The sequence below is a fragment of the Hylobates moloch genome, unplaced genomic scaffold (genome assembly GCF_009828535.3).
Source record: "Hylobates moloch isolate HMO894 unplaced genomic scaffold, HMol_V3 SCAFFOLD_9, whole genome shotgun sequence".
Taxonomy (NCBI): domain Eukaryota; kingdom Metazoa; phylum Chordata; class Mammalia; order Primates; family Hylobatidae; genus Hylobates; species Hylobates moloch.
The window spans coordinates 33266078-33286446 of NW_026652284.1; the positions used below are offsets into that span (position 1 = coordinate 33266078).

General features: G+C 39.7%; 1 protein-coding gene and 1 pseudogene across 3 annotated transcripts in view; one reads left to right on the forward strand and one right to left on the reverse strand.

The window, feature by feature from the left end:
- The first annotated feature begins 554 nt into the window (after positions 1-554).
- The window catches only part of PPP1R42 (protein phosphatase 1 regulatory subunit 42), a 46741-nt gene continuing 26926 nt past the window's right edge, over positions 555-20369 (forward strand). Inside the window, exons 1-6 of one of the 3 annotated variants that reach the window (XM_058444085.1) lie at positions 555-650; positions 7805-7904; positions 11387-11599; positions 14611-14777; positions 16106-16244; positions 18368-18484. In XM_058444085.1, the coding sequence (XP_058300068.1) occupies positions 11471-11599; positions 14611-14777; positions 16106-16244; positions 18368-18484 (552 nt within the window). In that variant the 5' untranslated portion in view covers positions 555-650; positions 7805-7904; positions 11387-11470. Of the gene's footprint in view, positions 651-7804; positions 7905-8287; positions 8324-11386; positions 11600-14610; positions 14778-16105; positions 16245-18367; positions 18485-20369 lie in introns of those variants that run through there. The other 2 variants (XM_058444086.1, XM_058444087.1) reach the window with 2 other exon arrangements.
- LOC116814053 (U2 spliceosomal RNA) lies at positions 17328-17426 on the reverse strand (annotated as a pseudogene).

Consider the following 20369-nt stretch of genomic DNA (forward strand, 5'->3'; position numbering starts at 1 on the left):
AAAGGAAAAATAAGACTGAAGGAGGTGAGAAAGTGTGTGCTATGCCTACCTTGAAGGGCGGAGAAGAGAGGGGAATTATTATTATTTTTATTATTAAGAACAGGATATACTGAAAAACATTGGAGTGTAGAGGGCAGGTGGCAAGCGGTGAGGTTGGTCATGATGAATAGCCCTCAATGTCACCCTAAGTAATTTGAGGTTTCACCGAGGAAAGGATGGAGTACAGGCTGTATTCTGAATCAGATAATTCCTTTCCTGGTCTGTTATTGGGAAAAGGTGGTTGTCGGGCACGGAAACGGTCAAAGCCGATGGCAGGATAATCCGGTAGGGGGAAATGGTGGTCTGCCAAAAATTGTTCCGGCTACCAATTGGTCCACTAAAACAATGCGGTGACCGATGCCTCACGGCCTCTTCAAGCTAACAGGACTCTAGTCGGAGTCGACCTAGTGGCCACCGTCAGCGCCCGGCCGCCGCGTCACAGAGGTAAGGACCCACTGGGGAGGGAGCAGCCTGCGACGTCGCGACATTTCTCGTGAGTGGCGCTTGGACAGCGCGTCTGGTCGCCTAGCAACCGCCGCTGGGCTGCGTAGGGACCCGGCGCCGGCGAAATCGACCAAACTGGAGTTACCGACCGGACTGTCCCGCGAGCGGTGAGCTGCCCGCGGGGAATAAGTGTGGGGACCGAGGAAACCCTAGAACCATGTTTCTCAAACTTGCTGCCAGTAAGACTTTCTGGGACATTTGTTAAAATGCAGATCCTTGGGCCCTATCTTTAGACATACAGAATTTCCAGAAAAAATAGTCTGGAAGTCTGTGTTTCTAACAAATGGCTAGCTGGCAAGATTGGGAAACAGCTCTAGAGGAGGGAGACACAGGTGGAGGGGTGGTCGCGGGGCTGAGGAAGCAGCCCGGTGGGCGTGGAGCTGAATTTGAAAGGGTTTTGAAAAGCCTGAGGGCTGGAGCCAGTGATTTAGAGCATCTGGAAGCCACTTAGCCTGTGGCCTAAGTGGAAGTATAGATACTAACAGAATTCAGAAAACGTTGTCCACTGCCTCTAGTCTGTGGGAATTCCAGTAGATGAAAGCCAAGGGGTCCATTAAAATGGATTCCACCCATGTAAGAAACCTGCACATGTACCCCCCAAACCGAAAAGCTAGAAAACAACAACAACAAAACGAACAAACAAACAAAAAAAAACAAAAGCTAACAATAAAATGGATTCCTAGAGCCTGTAAAGAAGCTCTAAGCTGTTCCCACTGGTGGCCTGGGAGAGAGAGATCTAGTAAGAGGAGTCCCAAAGTAACAAGAGATATCTAGAAGGTGGAAAGTAGGAAAAAGCAGTTTCTCCAACTTTAGAACACAATCTCTTTTAAAAGAAAACCAAAGACACTTCATAAGTGCTGACATTATTTTTATTATAATGTTCTAAAATATATCCAAATCCACTCTAGGTTCAGTTTAAGCTCCTGAAGCTTTAAATTTTCTAAAACAATAAAACTACCAATACAGTTTAAATTAATATTGTTTTTAACAAGATGAATGGTGGTGTTCTGATGAAACTAAATTCTTTCTTATGGACTGCTACAGTGCAAATTGTTTTGAGTTAACAGTCTATTGTTTTGTGTTGTGGGTTGATTCAGTTCTCTCCTCGTCCATATTCAAGCCCCTAGAAAGTTTTCCTATAGCTTGCTGATGAGGTCCATTGACCTTCCCTTGGTTTAATAAATACTTCACTTACATACAAAGTTTGCCTCTGTCCTTTTCCAAAATTATCTAAGGTCATTAATTTTTATCTATGTGAACACCAGTTTATACACTGAAATCTACAGACAGAATCCATTTCTAAAGTGAAAGTATTAAGAATATGTCATTTCAAAATATTCTGCTCTGGCATATTGACTATATTTAGTTAAAAGCACTTGAAAAATGGCTGGGCATGGTGGCTAACACCTGTAATCCTAGCACTTTGGGAGGCTGAGGCAGGCGGATCACTTGAGATCAGGAGTTCCAGACCAGCCTGGCCAACATGGCAAAACCCCGTCTCTACTAAAAATACAAAAATTAGCTGGGCATGGTGGTGCATGCCTGTAATCCCAGCTGCTCGGGAGACTGAGGCAGAAGAATCACTTGAACCCAGGAGGCAGAGGTTGCAGTGTGGCCGAAATCGCACCACTGCACTCCAACCTGAGCAACAGACCAAGACTCCATCTCACGAAAAAAAAAAAAAAAAAAGCACTTGAAAAATGACAGGTAAAAGACGATTGCCCTGACTTTTATTCTGTTTTTTGTTTTTTTGTTTTGAGACAGGTTCATGCTCTGTTTCCCAGGCTGAAGTGCAGTGGTGCAATCACAGCTCACCACAGCCTTGACTTCCCAGGCTCAAGCAATCCTCCTGCCTCAACCTCCCAAATAGCTGGGACCACAGGCGTACTACCACCATGCCTGGCTCATTTATTTTTTGTAGAGACAGGGGTCTCGCCATATTGCTCAGGCTGGTCTCGAACTCCTGGGCTCAAGCAATCCTCCCGCCTCAGCCTCCCAAAGTGCTGGGACTACAGGTGTGAGCCAACACACCCTGCCTGTTCTTTTTCTTAAAAGCAGGAAAATAAATTTTTATGTGAAAGATTTCCTCCCTATACTAGAAAGTATCATTCTTCCCATCAAGGACTGGAAGCTGAAGCCAAGGAAAAGCTGTACAAACAAATGTTTTTACAGGAACCCTTCACCAATCAACTACCCTAGCCCTAGCCCAAGCTCCTTTACCTTGTCACGTTTTCTTTTTTACTTTTTTTGAGATGGAGTTTCGCTCTTGTTGCCCAGGCTGGAGTGCAATCGTGCAATCTTGGCTCACCACAACCTCTGCCTCCTGGGTACAAGCGATTCTCCTGCCTCAGCCTCCCGAGTAGCTGGGACTACAGGCGTAGGCCACCATGCCTGGCTAATTTTTTTGTATTTTTAGTAGAGACAGGGTTTCATCATATTGATCAGGCTGGTCTCAAACTCCTGGCCTCAGGTGATCCACCCACTTCGGCCTCCCAAAGTGCTGGGATTACAATCATGAGCCACCACGCCCAGCCACATTTTCACAATTTACTACGGTCTTTTTTTTTTCCTTTTTTTCTTTTTTTTTTGAGACGGAGTCTCACTCTGTCGCCCAGGCTGGAGTGTAGTGGTGCAATCTGGGCTCACTGCCACCTCTGCCTCCCAGGTTCAAGCGATTCTCCTGCCTCAGCCTCCTGAGTAGCTGGGATTATAGGCATGTGACACCATGCCCAGCTAATTTTTGTATTTTTAGTAGAGATGGGGTGTCACCATGTTGTCCGGGCTGGTCTCGAACTCCTGACCTCAAGTGATCTGCCCACTTCGGCCTCCCAAAGTGCTGGGATTACAGGCATGAGCCACCGCACCCAGCCTACTATCCTTTTTCTAACTTAGTATGCAGGTATACAACTCTGCGTCTTTGGGTCTTCATTTCTTATGAAGGCTCCCATGCCACATTAAATTTGTATTAACTAAATTTGCTTGCTTTTCTCCTCTTGATCTGCTGTATGTCAATTTAATTCTTAGGCTCAGCCACAAAAAAAAAAAAAAAAAAAACAAAACAAAACAAAAAAAACCCTAAGATGGAAGAGGTAAGATTTTGCCTTCCCTACAAAATAGCATGGCCATTCATGAGGTTTCAGGTGATCCAAATTTTCTCTGTTTTAGCCAAAGTTAGAAAACAGAGCCTGAAGTAAAAACTCAAGTGATAGGCTGGGCATGGTGGCTCACACCTGTAATCCCAGCACTTTGAAAAGCCAAAGCAGGAGGATCACTTGAGCCCAGGAGTTTGAGACCAGCCTAGGCAACATAATGAGACCCTGTCTGTAAAAAAAGAAAAGAAAAACCTCCTTATTAAGCTTAGATGAAAAAATTCCTGGCAAGGCATGGTGGCTCATGCCTATGATCTTGGCACTTTGGGAGGCTGAGGTGGGAGGATTGTTTGAGGCCACGGGTTTGAGACCAACCTGGGCAACATAGTAAGACCCTGTCTCTACAAAAATAAAAAACAAAAAATTAGCTGAGCATGGTGGTGTACACCTGTAGTCCCAGCTGCTCGGGAGGCTGAGGTGGGAGAATCACTTGAGCCCAGGAGTTTAACATTGCAGTGAGCTATAATCACACCACCGCACCCCAGCCTGGGCAACAGTGAACCCCTATCTGTAAAAAAAAAAAAAAAAAATTAAAATCCTAAATAAATTAGCAAACTTAATTTGTGTATATATGTTATTCTAAGTTTGGTTTATCACTGGAATGCAAAAAAATTTAACATTAGAAGTCTACCAGCCTGGGCAACATGGTACAACCCTGTCTCTACAAAAAATACAAAAATTAGGCTGGGTGCGGTGGCTCACATGTGTAATCCCAGCACTCTGGGAGGCCGAGGCGAGCGGATCACAAGGTCTGGAGATGGAGACCATCCTGGCTAACACGGAGAAATCCCGTCTCTACTAAAAAAAATACAACAAATTAGCTGGGCGTGGTGGCAGGCGCCTGTAGTCCCAGCTACTCAGGAAGCTGAGGCAGGAGAATCGCTTGAACCTGGGAGGGGGAGCTTGCAGTGAGCCAAGATACGCCACTGCACTCCAGCCTGGGCAACAGAGCGAGACTCCGTCTAAAAAAAAAAAATAGCTGGCATGGTGGCATGAGCCTGTAGGGCATGAGCTACTCGGGAGACTGAGGTGGGAGGATTGCTTGAGCCCAGGAGGCAGAGGTTGCCTGAGCCGAGATTGCACCACTGTACTCCAGCCTGAATGACAGAGTGAGACCCTGTCATACACACACACATACAAAAAGAACCATTAGAAGTCTATTAATGTATTTCACCACATCTCCTAATGCAAAAGAAAAACATTTCATAACTATCAACATTCATTCATGATTTTTTAAAAAAACTTTACAAACTATGAATATAAAAGCACTTTCTTAATGAGTATGGCTATCTTTTTTTTTTTTTTTTTGAGATGGAGTCTTGGTCTGTTGCCAGGCTGGAGTGCAGTGGAGTAATCTCAGCTCAGTGCAACCTCCTCCTCCTGGGTTCAAGTGATTCTCCTGCCTCAGCCTCCTGAGTAGCTGGGACTACAGGTGCGCATCACCATGCCCAGCTAATTTTTTTGTATTTTTAGTAGAGACGGGGTTTCACCATTTTGGCCAGGATGGTCTCGATCTCTTGACCTCGTGATCTGCCCACCTCAGCCTCCCAAAGTGCTGGGATTACAGGCATGAGCCACTGTGCCCAGACGAGTATGGCTATCTTAAAAAAAAAAACTTACAGCAAATATCATACTAAAAAAAAACCTTACAGCAAATATCATACTTGGTGAAATGTTGCAAGTATTTCCTTTGAGATCAGCAATAAGACAAGTGTATGTGCCCTCATTGCTTCTATTCAACATTGTTCCTAGAGGTCCTAGCCAGTGCAATAACACAATAAAAAAGAAAAAAAAAGATAAAAGGTTTGGGAAGTAGTAGACTGTTACTCATATATAATCTGATTGTCTACATGGAAAACCCAAAGATTCTATAAAATAAAATTAATGTGTCCTTACCAGTGTTGCTGGATATAAAATCAATATTTTTAAAATACTGCATTCCTATACAGTAGCTACAAACAGAAAATATAATTTCTAAAAGAATAACATTTGCAATATCAACAAAAATCTATGATCCCAATAACTCAAAAATAAAAACTCGAGCTGGGCATGGTGGCTCATGCCTGCAATCCCAACAGTTTGGGAGGCTGAGGCAGGTGGATTGCTTTCGCCCAAGAGTTTGAGATTCCCCTGGCAACTTGGCAAAACCCCATCTCTACTAAAAATACAAAAATTAGCTGGGCATGCTGGCGCAGGCTTGTAGTCCCAGCTTCTCAGAACGCTGAGATGGGAGGATCAGTTGAGACTGGGAGACGGAAACTGCAGTGAATCGAGATCAGGCCACTGTACAGAGTGAGACCCTGTCTCAAAAACAAACAAACAAACGAAAAAACAAAACAAAACAAAAAACTTATGCATGGCCTTAAATATAAAAGAAAAATTTTTAACTACTGAAAATCATTAAATTAGCACTACCAAAATGGAGAGACTTACCGTACTCATGGAAAAGAAGACTTGATATTAGAGAAATGTCAGTGCTTCATGAATTGTTTATAAATTTGCAATTCCTAACAAAATCATGAAAGGACTTTTCATGAAATGAAAAATTGATGTTAAAGTTGATATGAAAGAGTCAAGGACCAAGAATAACCCACGTAGAGAGAGAGATTATTAATCTATACTAATTAAGACCGTGTTGTCAGGGAGATAAATACGTAAATAATGGAAGAGAAAAGAACCATAGAAGAGAAAACACCCCCAGTACGGGGGTAATTGGTTCTCATAAGGAAAAAAAATACTGAATATCTCACTTCCTACACAGTAATCAACTCTAGATAAAGACCAAAATGCATCAAGGAAAACTTTAACATGTTCAGAAGAATACATAGGTCATTTTTTCTGAAATTAAGGTAGGGAAGGAGTTATTAAATAAGCCACAAAAAGCACAAAACATGAGAAAAATAGTGATACATTTGACTATATTAAAAACTAAAGCTTCTGTTTTTTAGAAGATACCATTAAAAGCAAACTCACAAGTGAAAAAGAGAGAAAAGACAAGCTACAGTCTGGGAAAAGACATTTGCAACACATATTATCAACGAAATATTAGTATCTTATAGAAATGTGTGTGTGCTCTAAAAATTTCTTAGAAAAGCAGAACTCAGTAGGAAAAATGGGCAAAATATAAGAAATAGCAATTAACAGAAGAGAAACTCCACATGGCCAATAATAAAGAGGAAAATACTCTCAGTCTCTCAATAAGTAGAGAATGGCAAATTAAAACACAGTAGTGAGATATCATTTTATATCCATCAGCTTGGCAAAAAGTTAAAGATTGCCAATATCAGGTGCCAACAATGGTGCAGAGCAGTGGGAACTCTTTTACTTGCCAGTGGTAAAATTCCTTTGGAGAAAAATTTGGCAGTATATAGTAAAGTTGAAATGTCCAACCCAGAAGTGGCCACTCCTAGTTTTAAACCTTAAAGAAGCTCTTGCACATGTGCTAAATGATATATACAAAATCATAAAAGCAACATTGTAAAAGCGAAAAAAAGGAAATACTCAAAGATCAATCATTAGGAAACATTAATTTCTTACAATGGAATATTGTATAGTAAATATTGTAGAGCCACATACATCAACCCAGATGACTCTCACAAACAAAACATACAGCAGAAAAGAAAGCTGAAGACAGAATAATATCATTAATATCATTGATAACATGTAAAATTGTGAAAAACAGTACTATATATTGTTTAGGTATACATATATCTGTAGTAAAAGCATAAAAACATGAATAGTCTAAATTTTAGATAAATCCTAAATTTAAGAGAATGAAGAGGAAGAAAGGTATAGAGGGGTTTCAAATGTATTTGTAACGTTTTATATTTTAAGCTGACCTGTGGGTCCATGGGTGTTATACTATTCTTATACTTTTATCGTGAAATATTTTATGAAATATTTTCAAGGTAATAAGTTATTTTTATTGAATTAGACACTTGGTTCAGAATATAGTATCATATTTGAAATGTGGTCCGAAAAGTCAACAATAAGCTTAAAATTTTGTTATAAAAATAATCAGATATATGCAAATTTCAAAAATCTATGAAGATTTTATAATTTTTTTTTCTGCGCAGTTCTGAGGCTTAAGATTTTATAATTTTATTCCGTAGGTTGTACTTTGCATTTTGAAGAGTCTAAGAATACATTCCGTATCTTCGAATATTTTATTGTGGGCAATTTATAATAACATAGCCTGGGTAATGCCAATGTGTGAGTATACAAATTTAATTTATAGTCTACTGAATTCATTTTTCCTCCTAAGCACTGATTTCATGTACAGAATATTGTACACATTGAGGTATTTGGTTGGTTAAATTCCATATACACTGGAATAATGTTTAATTTTAAACTGTGTTTTTGGTTACATTTGTAGTAAAAGAATGTGAAGCACAATTGGGGAAACTGGGATATTTATCACTTAAATAGCTATACTTCCTGGGCAATTGAAAAAATGGGTTACCTCAAACCTACAAATAATATATGGCAATATTTTATTTACTTATTTAGAGATAGTCTCCCTCTGTCACCCAGGCTAGAGTGCAGTGGCATGATCATAGCTTACGCTAACCTGGAACTCGTGGGCTCAAGCAATCCTCTTGCCTCAGCCTCCTGAGTAGCCAGAACTACAGGTACGCACCACCGCCCCTTGGCATGTTTCCCATATTTACCAGTCCTGATATATTTCTGGTGAGACAGTTAAGATAACCTTATCTGTGAACAAACCAGTAACAGAATAATAATAATGATAGCAAATGTTTATTGACCTATGTACCAGGTACTGTGCAGAACACTCTATAATGATTATTTCACCAATCCTCACATTATCCCTTGGAAATAGGGACCATTGTTATCCTTATTTTATAAGAAATTGAAGTAACCTGCCCAAGATGCCTAACTAGTAAGTGATGAAGCCAAAATTTGAACCAGGCAATCTGGATTGAAAAACCCTGGATTGGCCGGGCTCAGTGGCTCACACCTGTAATCCCAGCAATTTAGGAGGCTGAGGCAGGCAGATCACCTGAGGTCAGGAGTTCGAGACTAGCCTGGCCAGCATGGTGAAACCCCGTCTCTACTAAAAATACAAAAATTAGCCAGGCGTGGTGGCAGGCGCCTGTAATCTCAGCTACTCGGGAGGCTGAGGCAGAATTGCTTGAACCCAGGAGGCGGAGGTTGCAGTGAGCTGAGATAGCTCCATTGCACTCCAGCCTGGGCAACAAGAGCAAGACTTCATATCAAAACAAAAACAAAAACAAAACAAAACAAAACAAAAAACCCTGGATTATGTTGCTTCTTTGTGGATTATGGTTGTACTAATAAAACATAAATTTCTAGGCCAGCTTCATTTTCAAGTATTTTGCACCATTGTCCTATGTACTTAAGGTTTTCACACCATGTGTTCTGATTTAGGGGTTTCAGACATATAGTCTCTATGGGTACTATGGGAAAAGGAGCCAAGAGACCTGGTCCCTTTCTCAACTGTCACTAGCTTGAGTAGCTCAAGATAAATCTCTGGGACTTAGTTTCTTTTTTTTTGTTGTTGTTGTTGTTGTTGTTGTGGTTGTTGAGGTGGAGTCTCGCTCTGTCGCCCAGGCTGGAGTGCAGTGGCGTGATCTTGGCTCACTGCAAGCTCCCCCTCCCAGGTTCACGCCATTCTCCTGCCTCAGCCTCTCGAGCAGCTGGGACTACAGGCACCCGCCATCATGCCCGGCTAATTTTTTGTATTTTTTTAGTAGAGGCGGGGTTTCACCGTGTTAGCCAGGATGGTCTCGATCTCCTGACCTTGTGATCCGCCCGCCTCGGCCTCCCAAAGTGCTGGGGACTTAGTTTCTTCACCTGTGAAATGAGAACATTGGAGGATATTCCTCGAGGGCCTTTTTGACTCCAAGAGTGAATAATAATCCTTTAAAAGATGCTCATAAGGCCAGGCGTGATGGCTCACTCCTGTAATCCTAGCACTTTGGGAGGCCAAGGCGGGTGGATCACGAGGTCAGGAGTTCAAGACCATCCTGGCCAAGATGGTGAAACTCCGTCTCTATTAAAAATACAAAAATTAGCCGTGCATGGTGGTGGGCGCCTGTAATCCCAGCTACTCGGGAGCCTGAGGCAGAGAATTGCTTGAACCCAGGAGGCGGAGGTTGCAGTGAGCCAAGATCACGCCACTGCACTCTAGCCTGGGCGACAGAGCGAGACTGTCTCAAAAAAAAAAAAAAAAAAAAAAAAAGATGCTCATAAACCAGGCGTAGTGGTGCACCCCTGTAGGTCCCAGCTGAGGCATAGGCAGGAGGAGCACTTGAGCCCAGGAGTTCAAAGATTGCAGTGCATGGCTCGGGCACGGTGGCTCACGCCTGTAATTCTAGCACTTTGGGACGCTGAGGCAGGCCAATTGCCTGAGCTCAGGAGTTCGAGACCAGTCTGAGCAACACAGTGAAACCCCGTCTCCATTAAAATAATAAAAAAAAAAAATAGCTGGGCATGGCGGCAAGTAGCTATATCCCAGCTACTTGGGAGGCTGAAGCAGGAGAATTGCTTTAACCAGGGAGGCGGAGGTTGCGGTGAGCCGAGATTGTGCCACTGCACTCCAGCCTGGGAGACAGAGCAAGACTCCGTCTCTAAAAAAAAAAAACAAAAAAACAAAAAGGGGGGCCAGGCAAGGTGATTCACTCCTGTAATCCCAGCACTTTGGGAAGCCGAGGAGGGCAGATCACAAGGTCAAGAGTTCAAGACCAGCCTGGCCAACATGGTGAAACCCCATCTCTACTAAAAATACAAAAATTTGCTGGGTATGGTGGCACGTGCCTGTAATCCCAGCTGCTTGGGAGGCTGAGGCAGGAGAATCGTTTGAACCCAGGAGACGGAGGTTGCAGTGAGCCAAGACCACGCCACTGCACTCCAGCCTGGCGACAGAGCAAGACTCGTCTCAAAAAAAAAAAAAAAAAAAAGGTTGCAGTGCACTATGATCATGCCTACATGCCTGTGAATAGCCACTACACTCCAGCCTGGGAACCATAACATGAGACTCAGTCTCTTAAAAGAAAAAAGAGGTCGGGCACGGTGGCTCACACCTATAATCTCAGCACTTTGGGAGGCCGAGGCCAGCCAATTGCCTGAGCTCAGGAGTTCGAGACCAGCCTGGCCAATATGGTGAAAACCCATCTCTACTAAAAATATAAAAATTAGCTGGGCGTGGTAGCACGCTCCTGTAATCCCAGCTACTCGGGAGGCTTGAGACAGGAGAATCGCTTGAACCTGGGAGGCGGAGATTGCAGTGAGCTGAGATCGTGCCACTGCACTCCAGCCTGGGTGACAAGAGCGAAACTCCGTTTCAAAAAAAAAGAAAAAAGAAAGAAAAGAAAAAAAAGATACTTGCAATGATTCAAATACTACTCAGGAAGAAGAAAAGATTTAAAAGTAAAAGTGAATGAGTAATAAGTATTGTGCATTTAATTTTGATGCTTTAAATCTTTTTATGAAGTTAAGTCTATAAACTTAGAAAATACCTCAGTGCCCCTAAAAATGTCTATAAAATAGCTTATCAAATAGTTTCATATAAGGGAATTATTTAAAGGGAATTATTTAAGGGAATTATTTCATATAAGGGAATTCATATAAGGGAATTATTTAAAGAGTAAGTCAGAATAACTTTTCCTTAAATTGCTATGATATAATAATGCTCCTTTTTTCTTAATCTTTAGAAAGTTGGAAATAATACCTAAACCTACATCTTGACATGGTATCAAAACAGAGCTTTTGCTGAGAGTTCGATTTATAAAGAAATTATGGTTCGACTGACCTTGGATCTAATTGCCAGAAACAGCAATCTTAAACCCCGAAAAGAAGAAAACATTTCACAGTGCCTGAAGAAAATAACTCATATAAATTTTTCAGACAAAAATATAGATGCAATTGTAAGAACTTTGAAATTATTTCCTATTTTATATAATTAATAATGTAAAATTTAGGAATTGGTTTGGGGACATACCTAATATTTTACCTATATTTTCATTATTCTTTTTAACTTTTTTTTTTGAGATAGAGTCTCTCTCCATCTGTTGCCCAGGCTGGAGTACAGTGACATGATCAAAGCTCACTGCAACCTCCACCTCCCAGGTTCAAGCGACTCTTGGACCTCAGCCTACCGAGTAGCTGGGATTACAGGCATGTGCCACCATGCCCAGCTAACTTTTGTATTTTTAGTACAGATGGGGTTTCACCATGTTGCCAGGGTTTGCCATGTTGAGTTCTTGAGCTCAGACTTCTGAGCTCAAGAAATGATCTGCCTGCCTTGGCCTTCCAAAGTGCTGGGATTACACACATGAGCCACCGCACTCGGCCTTATTAACTTATTTTTATCAGTAAGCTTTATATTGTGTTTTTATTATAACTTCCTATTTGTGATATTAAATTTGTTAAAATTAAATCTATAAAATATACTATTGTGATTTTTAAATACATATATTAAATATATGTATTACAGTTCTCCTACAACACTGTATAGTGTAGCAAACTAGATTTGAAAGTGTTTGTTGGGAAATAATTTCATAGATAATAATTACTTTTGTATTATTGTAAAACTTTGAAATATAAATTTTTAAAAATATACCAAAATGTCAAGAAGTAAGTATGTGAGTACCATATTTCAAAAGTTTAACAGTGAGGGAAGATTGGGAGGGGGGTGAGGGATAAAAGACTACATATTGGGTACAGCATACACTGCTCAGGTGAAGGATGCACTAAAATCTCAGAACTCACCACTAAAGAATTTATCCTGGCTAAGCGTGGTGGGTCACACCTGTAATACAGCCTGGGCAACAAAGTGAGACTACATCTCCAAAAAGAAGAACCTATCCATGTAACCAAAAACCACCTGTACCCCAAAAACTATGGAAATAAAAATTAAAATTCACACAAGAAAAAAAGAGTTTAACCGTGAAATCTTTTTTGCACATAATTTAACTGGTTATGTAAATGTATGTTATACTGGGTCAATTACATCAAACAAGTTTATGTTTATCTGGATATAATCTGAAACTACATTTTCTCAGCACTAAGGTAATTCTTGGCTGTAATTTGGGAAACTTTAAAGGCTGCAATAACACCCTTAGGCCATTTGTGCTGGTATCTGTTGTCTACAGTAAATGCTAGACTACAAGTGAGATAAATTTTCTTGGAAACGCAGGAACTACCTGAGGGCAGAAATCATGTCTATTGTTTCACATCACTCTAAATCCCTCATCCATTACAATGCCTGACTCATATTATGTGCTTAATAAATATTTATTGAACAAATGAAAGAAATACTAATGCCCCAGGCAAAATGATCAATTAAATGCTTGGTTGTTTTGTAGGGACCCCAACCCAGCTCCCATTCTAGATCCCTTTCTGGTTTCCTGGTGATCCTTCTTCCCATGAATTCCTTTGCCCAAACCTCATGTTTCTCTTTTGTTGCCCAGAACTCTCTACATCATATCATATAAGACTACTTTCTCTGGAGAGCCCCCAGTAAAGCCCCTATTTCATACTCTGTCCTCACATCAATCAGTGCTCCTCCAGGGTGATGATCTTTGTTAGAAGGAAGGCAAATCGGTTAAAGTAATTCACACTAAAATGAGAATAACTTCTAAACTTACAGTTTCCAACACATAGCTGTATTTTAAAAGAACTTAACTTAATGAAGGCTGAGAAATTTTTGAGCAGAACTTCACTTTACCGCTCGTCTATTTACTCTAGGCTGATCTGCCATGACACAAGAAATGGCAGCCTTTTAAAAAATCCCTTTAATTATTTTATCTCAAAAGTAACTGGTAGTTGGACATGGTAGCGCATGCCTATAATCCCAGCTACTCGAGAGGCTGGGGCACTAGGATCACTTGAGCCCAGGAGTTTGGCACCATCCTGGGCAGATCCTGTTTCAAAAAAAAAAAAGTAATTGGTGTTCTTTTTCATATAATATACATATAATAAGAAAGAATGTAATCCTATTCAGTCACAATCACTTTTAATATTTAGGTAATATCCTTTCAGTCTTTTATTCATATAATTTTACAATAGTGGGTCATATTGAATGTACTATTTTCACTTAACTATATATTATGAATTTCACCTATGTATTAGATATTACTAAAGAAGCAAAAGGATATTTAATGGTTCTACAGTATTTCTTTTGATAGCATTATCATAGTTTTTTAAAAATTAATCTATGAGGCCGGGGGCAGTGGCTCACACCTGTAATCCCAGCACTTTGGGAGGCCGAGGCAGGTGGATCACGAGGTCAGGAGTTCGAGACCAGCCTAGCCAACATGGTGAAACCCCATCTCTACTAAAAATACAAAAATTAGCCGGGCATGGTGCCACACACCTGTAGTCCCAGCTACTCAGAAGACTGAGGCAGGAGAATCGCTTGAACCCAGGAGGCGGAGGTTATGGTGAGCCGAGATGGCATCACTGCACTCCAGCCTGGGCAACAGAACGAGACTCCATCTCAGAAAAAAAAAAAATCTATTATTCTTGGATATCTAGATGACTCCCAATTTTCAGTATTATAAACCACAATAGTTGACTTACAATTCTACAGAAATATTAAACCCTATTTATAATGTTGAGACAGTAATTTATTCAATGCTTCAACTTCCAGAGGAGCCTGATTGCTTCCAAGGAAAATTGCTTGCACTGGAAAAATCTTAACAATTCCAGTTTTATTGATATAATTACAGAATTTCTAAAAAAAGAAAAAATATTACAGAATTTCTTTTGTAATCAGTCTAGTCTTGTTTTAACTGTGCCAAGAACAGAGAAATACTGTTCTTTTATATTAACCTTAGGGAAATTTGTAGAATGATCAACTGAAAATTTTTGTTAAAAACAAACTTTTAAGTTTTCAGGAGAAATTACATTTGACATGTTTTTGTTTCCCTTTTAGGAAGACCTCTCTCTTTGCAAAAATCTTAGTGTTTTATATTTATATGATAATTGTATTAGTCAAATCACTAACCTGAATTATGCCACAAATCTGACCCACTTGTACCTACAAAACAATTGTATTTCATGTATAGAGAACCTCAGGTCATTAAAGAAACTGGAAAAACTGTAAGTGCTTTTATTTTTTAATAATGTATCTGATTTTTATGATTATAGTACTTATATTTTTTTGCATGAAGGCATTTCCATTTTTTGCATTAAATTCCAAAAGTAAATTCAATATGAAATTGATATGATTTCATACTTATATGAAAAAAAACCATATGATTCCCACATGGGTTTTGTGGAACAGACCTCAATTTCTATTTTCTCATACTATTATTAACAAGAAGTAAATTGTTTCACATATAATATTAATAATTTGTGTTTTATTAAGCCTGATATACTTTTCATTCTGGGGAAGGGTTGTCTTAAGGGCTAATAGGGATACTTAAAACACCCTCATGTGGGCTCAACTGATAAAAGAAGTTTCCACGGAACCCAGATGAGTTATGTGCCTTTCAGAATCACATATCTCATACCATCTGCGTCATATAATTGATCCTATTGATGTAAACTTGATTGTAAAAAGGCATTTACTACCTATAGTGATTATAATTAGGCAATGAAGATTGGTGGATCCAATTTCCCCAGACTGGAATAACTATCATGCTCCTCAAAGAACCAGCTAAAAGCCTCAGAATGGGGACACAAGAGTTGGCTGGTGAATGCTTATTAAAAATGCAGAGCACTGGGTTCCAACCTACATATCCAAATTAGAATCTCCAGGGGTTAGGCCCAGATATCTTCATTTTTCTTTTATCTCTTGGTTTTGAGACAGAGTCTCGCTCTGTCGCCCAGGCTGGAGTGCAGTGGCACGATCATGACTCATCGCAGCCTTGATGTCCTAGGTCCAAGTGATCTTCGCACTTCAGCTTCCTGAGTAGCTGGGACCACAAGTATGCACCACAATGACTGGCTGGCTGGCTGGCTTATTTATTTATTTATTTATTTATTTATTTATTTATTTATTTAGAGATGGGATCTCCCTATGTTGCCCAGACTGGTCTTAAACTCCCAGGCTCCCAAAGTGCTGGGATTACAGGTGTGAACCACTGTGTCTAGCCATGAAATCTTCATTTTTTAAACCTACAACCCAGAAATGGTTATTATCAAACTACCAGGCTCTTCATATGTTAGGCAACATATGAATTGTATGTTGCAATTCGCTCACTTTTTTAAAAAGCAAAAAAATGTATTTTTAGACTAAATTAAGTGTAAGAATATAATTTGTTCTCATTTAGATAAACCAACCTTTCATAGATTCAATATAATACAACATTCTACATTTATAATTTTGTTCAGCTCAATGATTTTGTTATTACACTTTTGTCACGTTTAATAAAGACCATGACATTCTCAGAATGTCTATTTAGAATTATGTCTATGTTTTGCAGGTATCTGGGAGGCAATTACATTGCTGTCATAGAAGGTTTAGAAGGATTAGGAGAACTAAGAGAGCTTCATGTTGAGAATCAGAGGCTTCCCCTTGGGGAAAAGCTTTTGTTTGATCCAAGAACTCTTCATTCTCTGGCAGTAAGTTCACATTTGAATATTTTGACAAGGAATATAGTGATTAACAAGTTATAATGAAACAGGAATGTGGTGAAGGTATATTTGGACATTGTACATCCTCTTCATGTTTATATGGCCAGCTCAGAGCTTATCTGAGGACTGAAGCTGATTTTCTCATGTACAATCTCAGACACTCAGCATTTATAAAGTGGGATAATAAAACCTGCCTCTTTGGGTAACTGGAAGGATGAAAAGAAGAATGTGAAAAGGTATGTTAACTGAAGTTCTAATACAGATGTTCATTCATTCATAATGTGGACCTTGGTGATTATCATGGCTCAACATTTTAAATTTTAGGAAAAAGCCTAAGGAGAGAGGAATGTGCAATTATTTGGAAACTTAATCTAGTAGAGAGCCATTGTAATAATAAGTTGTTTTCTCCTGGGATCCTGATTTGATTGTAGATTGCACTACATACAGCTCTACCACATCAGAACTATGTAGGCCTGGGAGCCCTGGGGTTGGGGCTCCAACTGTGTCGCCTGAAACGAGTCACATTGGATGGAGGTGCCACAATAAATTGAGAAGCCAGAGGGTACCACTTAGGCTCCTGCTAATCCTCAAAACAAGAGACTTGTTGGGACAGGCTAAGTTTAATTCTGGGGCAGGGGACATAAATGGGACATGGTAGTTGTTTTACAGATTTCATCAGTTTTATTTTATTTTATTTTTATTTTAAAAATAAAAAAAACTCTGTCACCCAAGCTGGAGTGCAGTGGCACAACCTCTCTGCTCATTGCAGCCTCCACCTCCCCAGTTCAAGCAATTCTCCTGCCTCAGCCTCCCAAGTAGCTGGGACTACAGGCGTGCGCCACCACACCTGGCTAATTTTTGTATTTTTAGTAGAGATGGGGTTTCACCATGTTGGCCAGGCTAGTCTGGGATTACAGTGTTGGGATTACAGGCGTGAGCCACCGTGCCCAGCCTCATCGGTTTTATTTTAGAGGGCCCAGAAATAGAGGATAGTGGATGGATTTTGACCCAAATTTATAAAAATTATGAAGTAGTTCTCCCAGTACTTTAGTATCAGGAAATATTTTTTCTAAAGGTTGACTGTGCATGGATGCCTCCATGTTTTTTTTAAATTTTAACTAATAAGAACAGATACTACACTTGATCTTAGCCAAAAGGCCATGAAGCAATGATTGACTCCATCTTGGTAGAGATTCCTGAGCCTCATGAGATGACTCTGATTTAGTGTTATAGCAACACTGAAATTTCTGTTAATTAGCTAATTATTATTTTAAGTAGTTCCTGAACATATGTATTGATAAGAGAAAACCATATAGACAGGTAGAGAGAAAAATAAAAACCACATACTATTTTATACCTGGTCATGTTTCCTATTTAGTAAAATAAAGAAAAAAATTTTCTTCCTATGTAAGTACAAATCTTTTTTTGAGACGAGTTTTGTTCTGTCGCCCAGGCGCGATCTCTGCTCACTGCAACCTCCACCTCCCAGGTTCAAGTGATTCTCCTGCCTCAGCCTCCCGAGTAGCTGGGACTACAGGAGTGTAGCACCATGCCCAGCTAATTTTTTGTATTTTTAGTAGAGATGGGGTTTCTCCATGTTGGCCAGGCTGGTCTCTAACACCTGACCTCAAGTGATCCACCCGCTTCACCTCCTAAAGTGCTGAGATTACAGGCGTGAGCCACCACACCCAGCCCCTATGTAAGTACAAATGTTAGTAATATTTAGCACAAAATGATAATTTGCTAAAGCTACAGTAAGCATTTTTTCTATATTGTGTTACTTGTTTATTGGGACATCTTTTTTTCTTTCTTTGCTTTTTGATTCTTGGCTTCTTTATTCTATAAGCTTATTTTGTATCTTGGAAAAGAAAAATATAACTTATGGAGGAATTATAGTGAGAACGGGTAAGTTATATGACATACTGTGGTTCTGAAACTTTCATCAAAAAACAAATGCAATAAAAAGAATTTCATGGCTTTTGATGTTTTTGCCTAAAGAACAAAACAACCTGAACTGATTAAGCTTAAACTTTTCAAAGATCAGGATTTCTTGTTCCTATATACAGTATTTAGGCTATTTACTAATGCTAACTTGGTTATTTTTCTTACAGAAATCCCTCTCTATATTGAATATCAGCAATAATAATATTGATGACATTAGAGATTTAGAAATATTGGAGAATCTTAATCAGCTTATAGCCATTGACAACCAACTTCTGCATGTGAAGGTAGTGTAAACAGAAATTAACTTTTAAGATATTTACATGAAATTATGATTGAAAAATATGTTTTGTAATAGCTATAAAATAAATATATCACATTAAAAATTACTCTGGATTTGTTCTAAAATTAGCTAATGAATCCCTACTTCTTAATGTATTTATGTGTATAATTCTGTCCTCTTATTTAGTTTTCTCCTTTATACTCCAATACCACTATCCCTCACCAACAGAATAAAAGTTTCTCTGAGAAGGGAAGTATCTCTTCTTTGCATTATTTTCCCATCAAACTTTTTCTTCTAGAGACTAGATTTCTTGCCCCTTAAGCCTGATCTCCCAATGAATGAGTTTCTAGTAACTGTGACTAGACCTGAACTCTCTCTTGGCTACTTCTTTTTGGGGAAGTACTTGAAATGATTCTGAATGAACTTACGCAAATTTGTACCAGCTATATTAATGTCATGTTATATCATATCATGCCATATTCATTCAATTATTCATTTAATCAAATATGTATTGGCCACCTCATATTTGTCAGGCACTAATACTACTCAGCATAGAACAAAGGAAGGAATATATGGTCTTGATCTTCAAGAAACCTACAATCAACCAGTAATGAGACTACAATATGATACTGTTTTTATAAGTATTGTGATAGTCCTAACTCAGCCTAGGGCTATAGAAGGCTTCCTTGAAACAGTCATCCATGAGTTGAGCCATTGCTATGACCTCAAAGTTTCTGGTTTGGCAACGGAATGAGCTGTGGTATAATTTCTTGACATACGAACCACAGGACGAATGAGCTTCTTTCTCCCAAAAACAGCTTTTGTTTTCAGAACTACTTCCACACAGCCATTTGGTGACCCTAAAAATGTTACATCGATCTCGTTTCCAAATTCAGACCTATTACCTGGTTCATCCCAAAGCTGCTATAAGCAATATATAATTATGAAAATAAATATATGTATTCTAGCACAAATGAATTCCTCAAAATATCTAAAATACCATTGAATAATCAGGGTGGATGTTTAAAGTAAGAAGACCTTAGGAAGCACAACTCAGTTGTTTCAACTTACAATGTGAAAAATGTAAGACGTTCATGGGATAAATTCTGAATTAAAATATATTTTACATTTTTTTAAATTTTTATTTTGAGATGGAGTCTCTGTCACCCACACTGGAGTGCAATGGCAAGATCTCGAATCACTGCAACCTCTGCCTCCCAGGTTCAAGTGATTCTCCTGCCTCAGCCTCCCAAGTATCTGGGATTACAGGCACCTGCCACCACACCCAGCTAATTTTTATAGTTTCAGTAGAGACGGGATTTCACCAGGTTGGCCAGGTTGGTCTTGAACTCCTGACCTCAGGGGATCTGCCCACCTCGGCCCCCCAAAGTGCTGAGATTACAGGTGTGAGCCACCGCGCCCGGCCCTTTATTTTATTTTTTGAGACGGAGTCTCACTCTGTAGCCCAGGCTGGAGTGCAGTGGCATGATCTTGGGTCACTGAAACCTCCGCCTCCCAGGTTCAAGCCATTCTCCTGCCTCAGCCTCCCGAGTAGCTGGGATTACAGATGTGCACCACCATGCCTGGCTTATTTTTGTATTTTAGTAGAGACAGGGTTTCACCATGTTGGCCAGGCTGGTCTCGAACTCCTGAGCTCAAGTGATCTGCCCGCCTCAGCCTCCCAAAGTGCTGGGATTCTAGGCATGAGCCACTGCACCCAGCCTGGCAACAGCCATTACTTTTAAAGAGTTATTCTATTATGCTTTTTAACTCCAAACAGAGAAAGGGGAGTTTGATAACAGGGCAAAACTTCTAGCCTCTAAATGATCCCAAAGGAGGTTTTTCTGCATGACATTAAGACAAAGATGTTTTGTCTACATGATTACTCT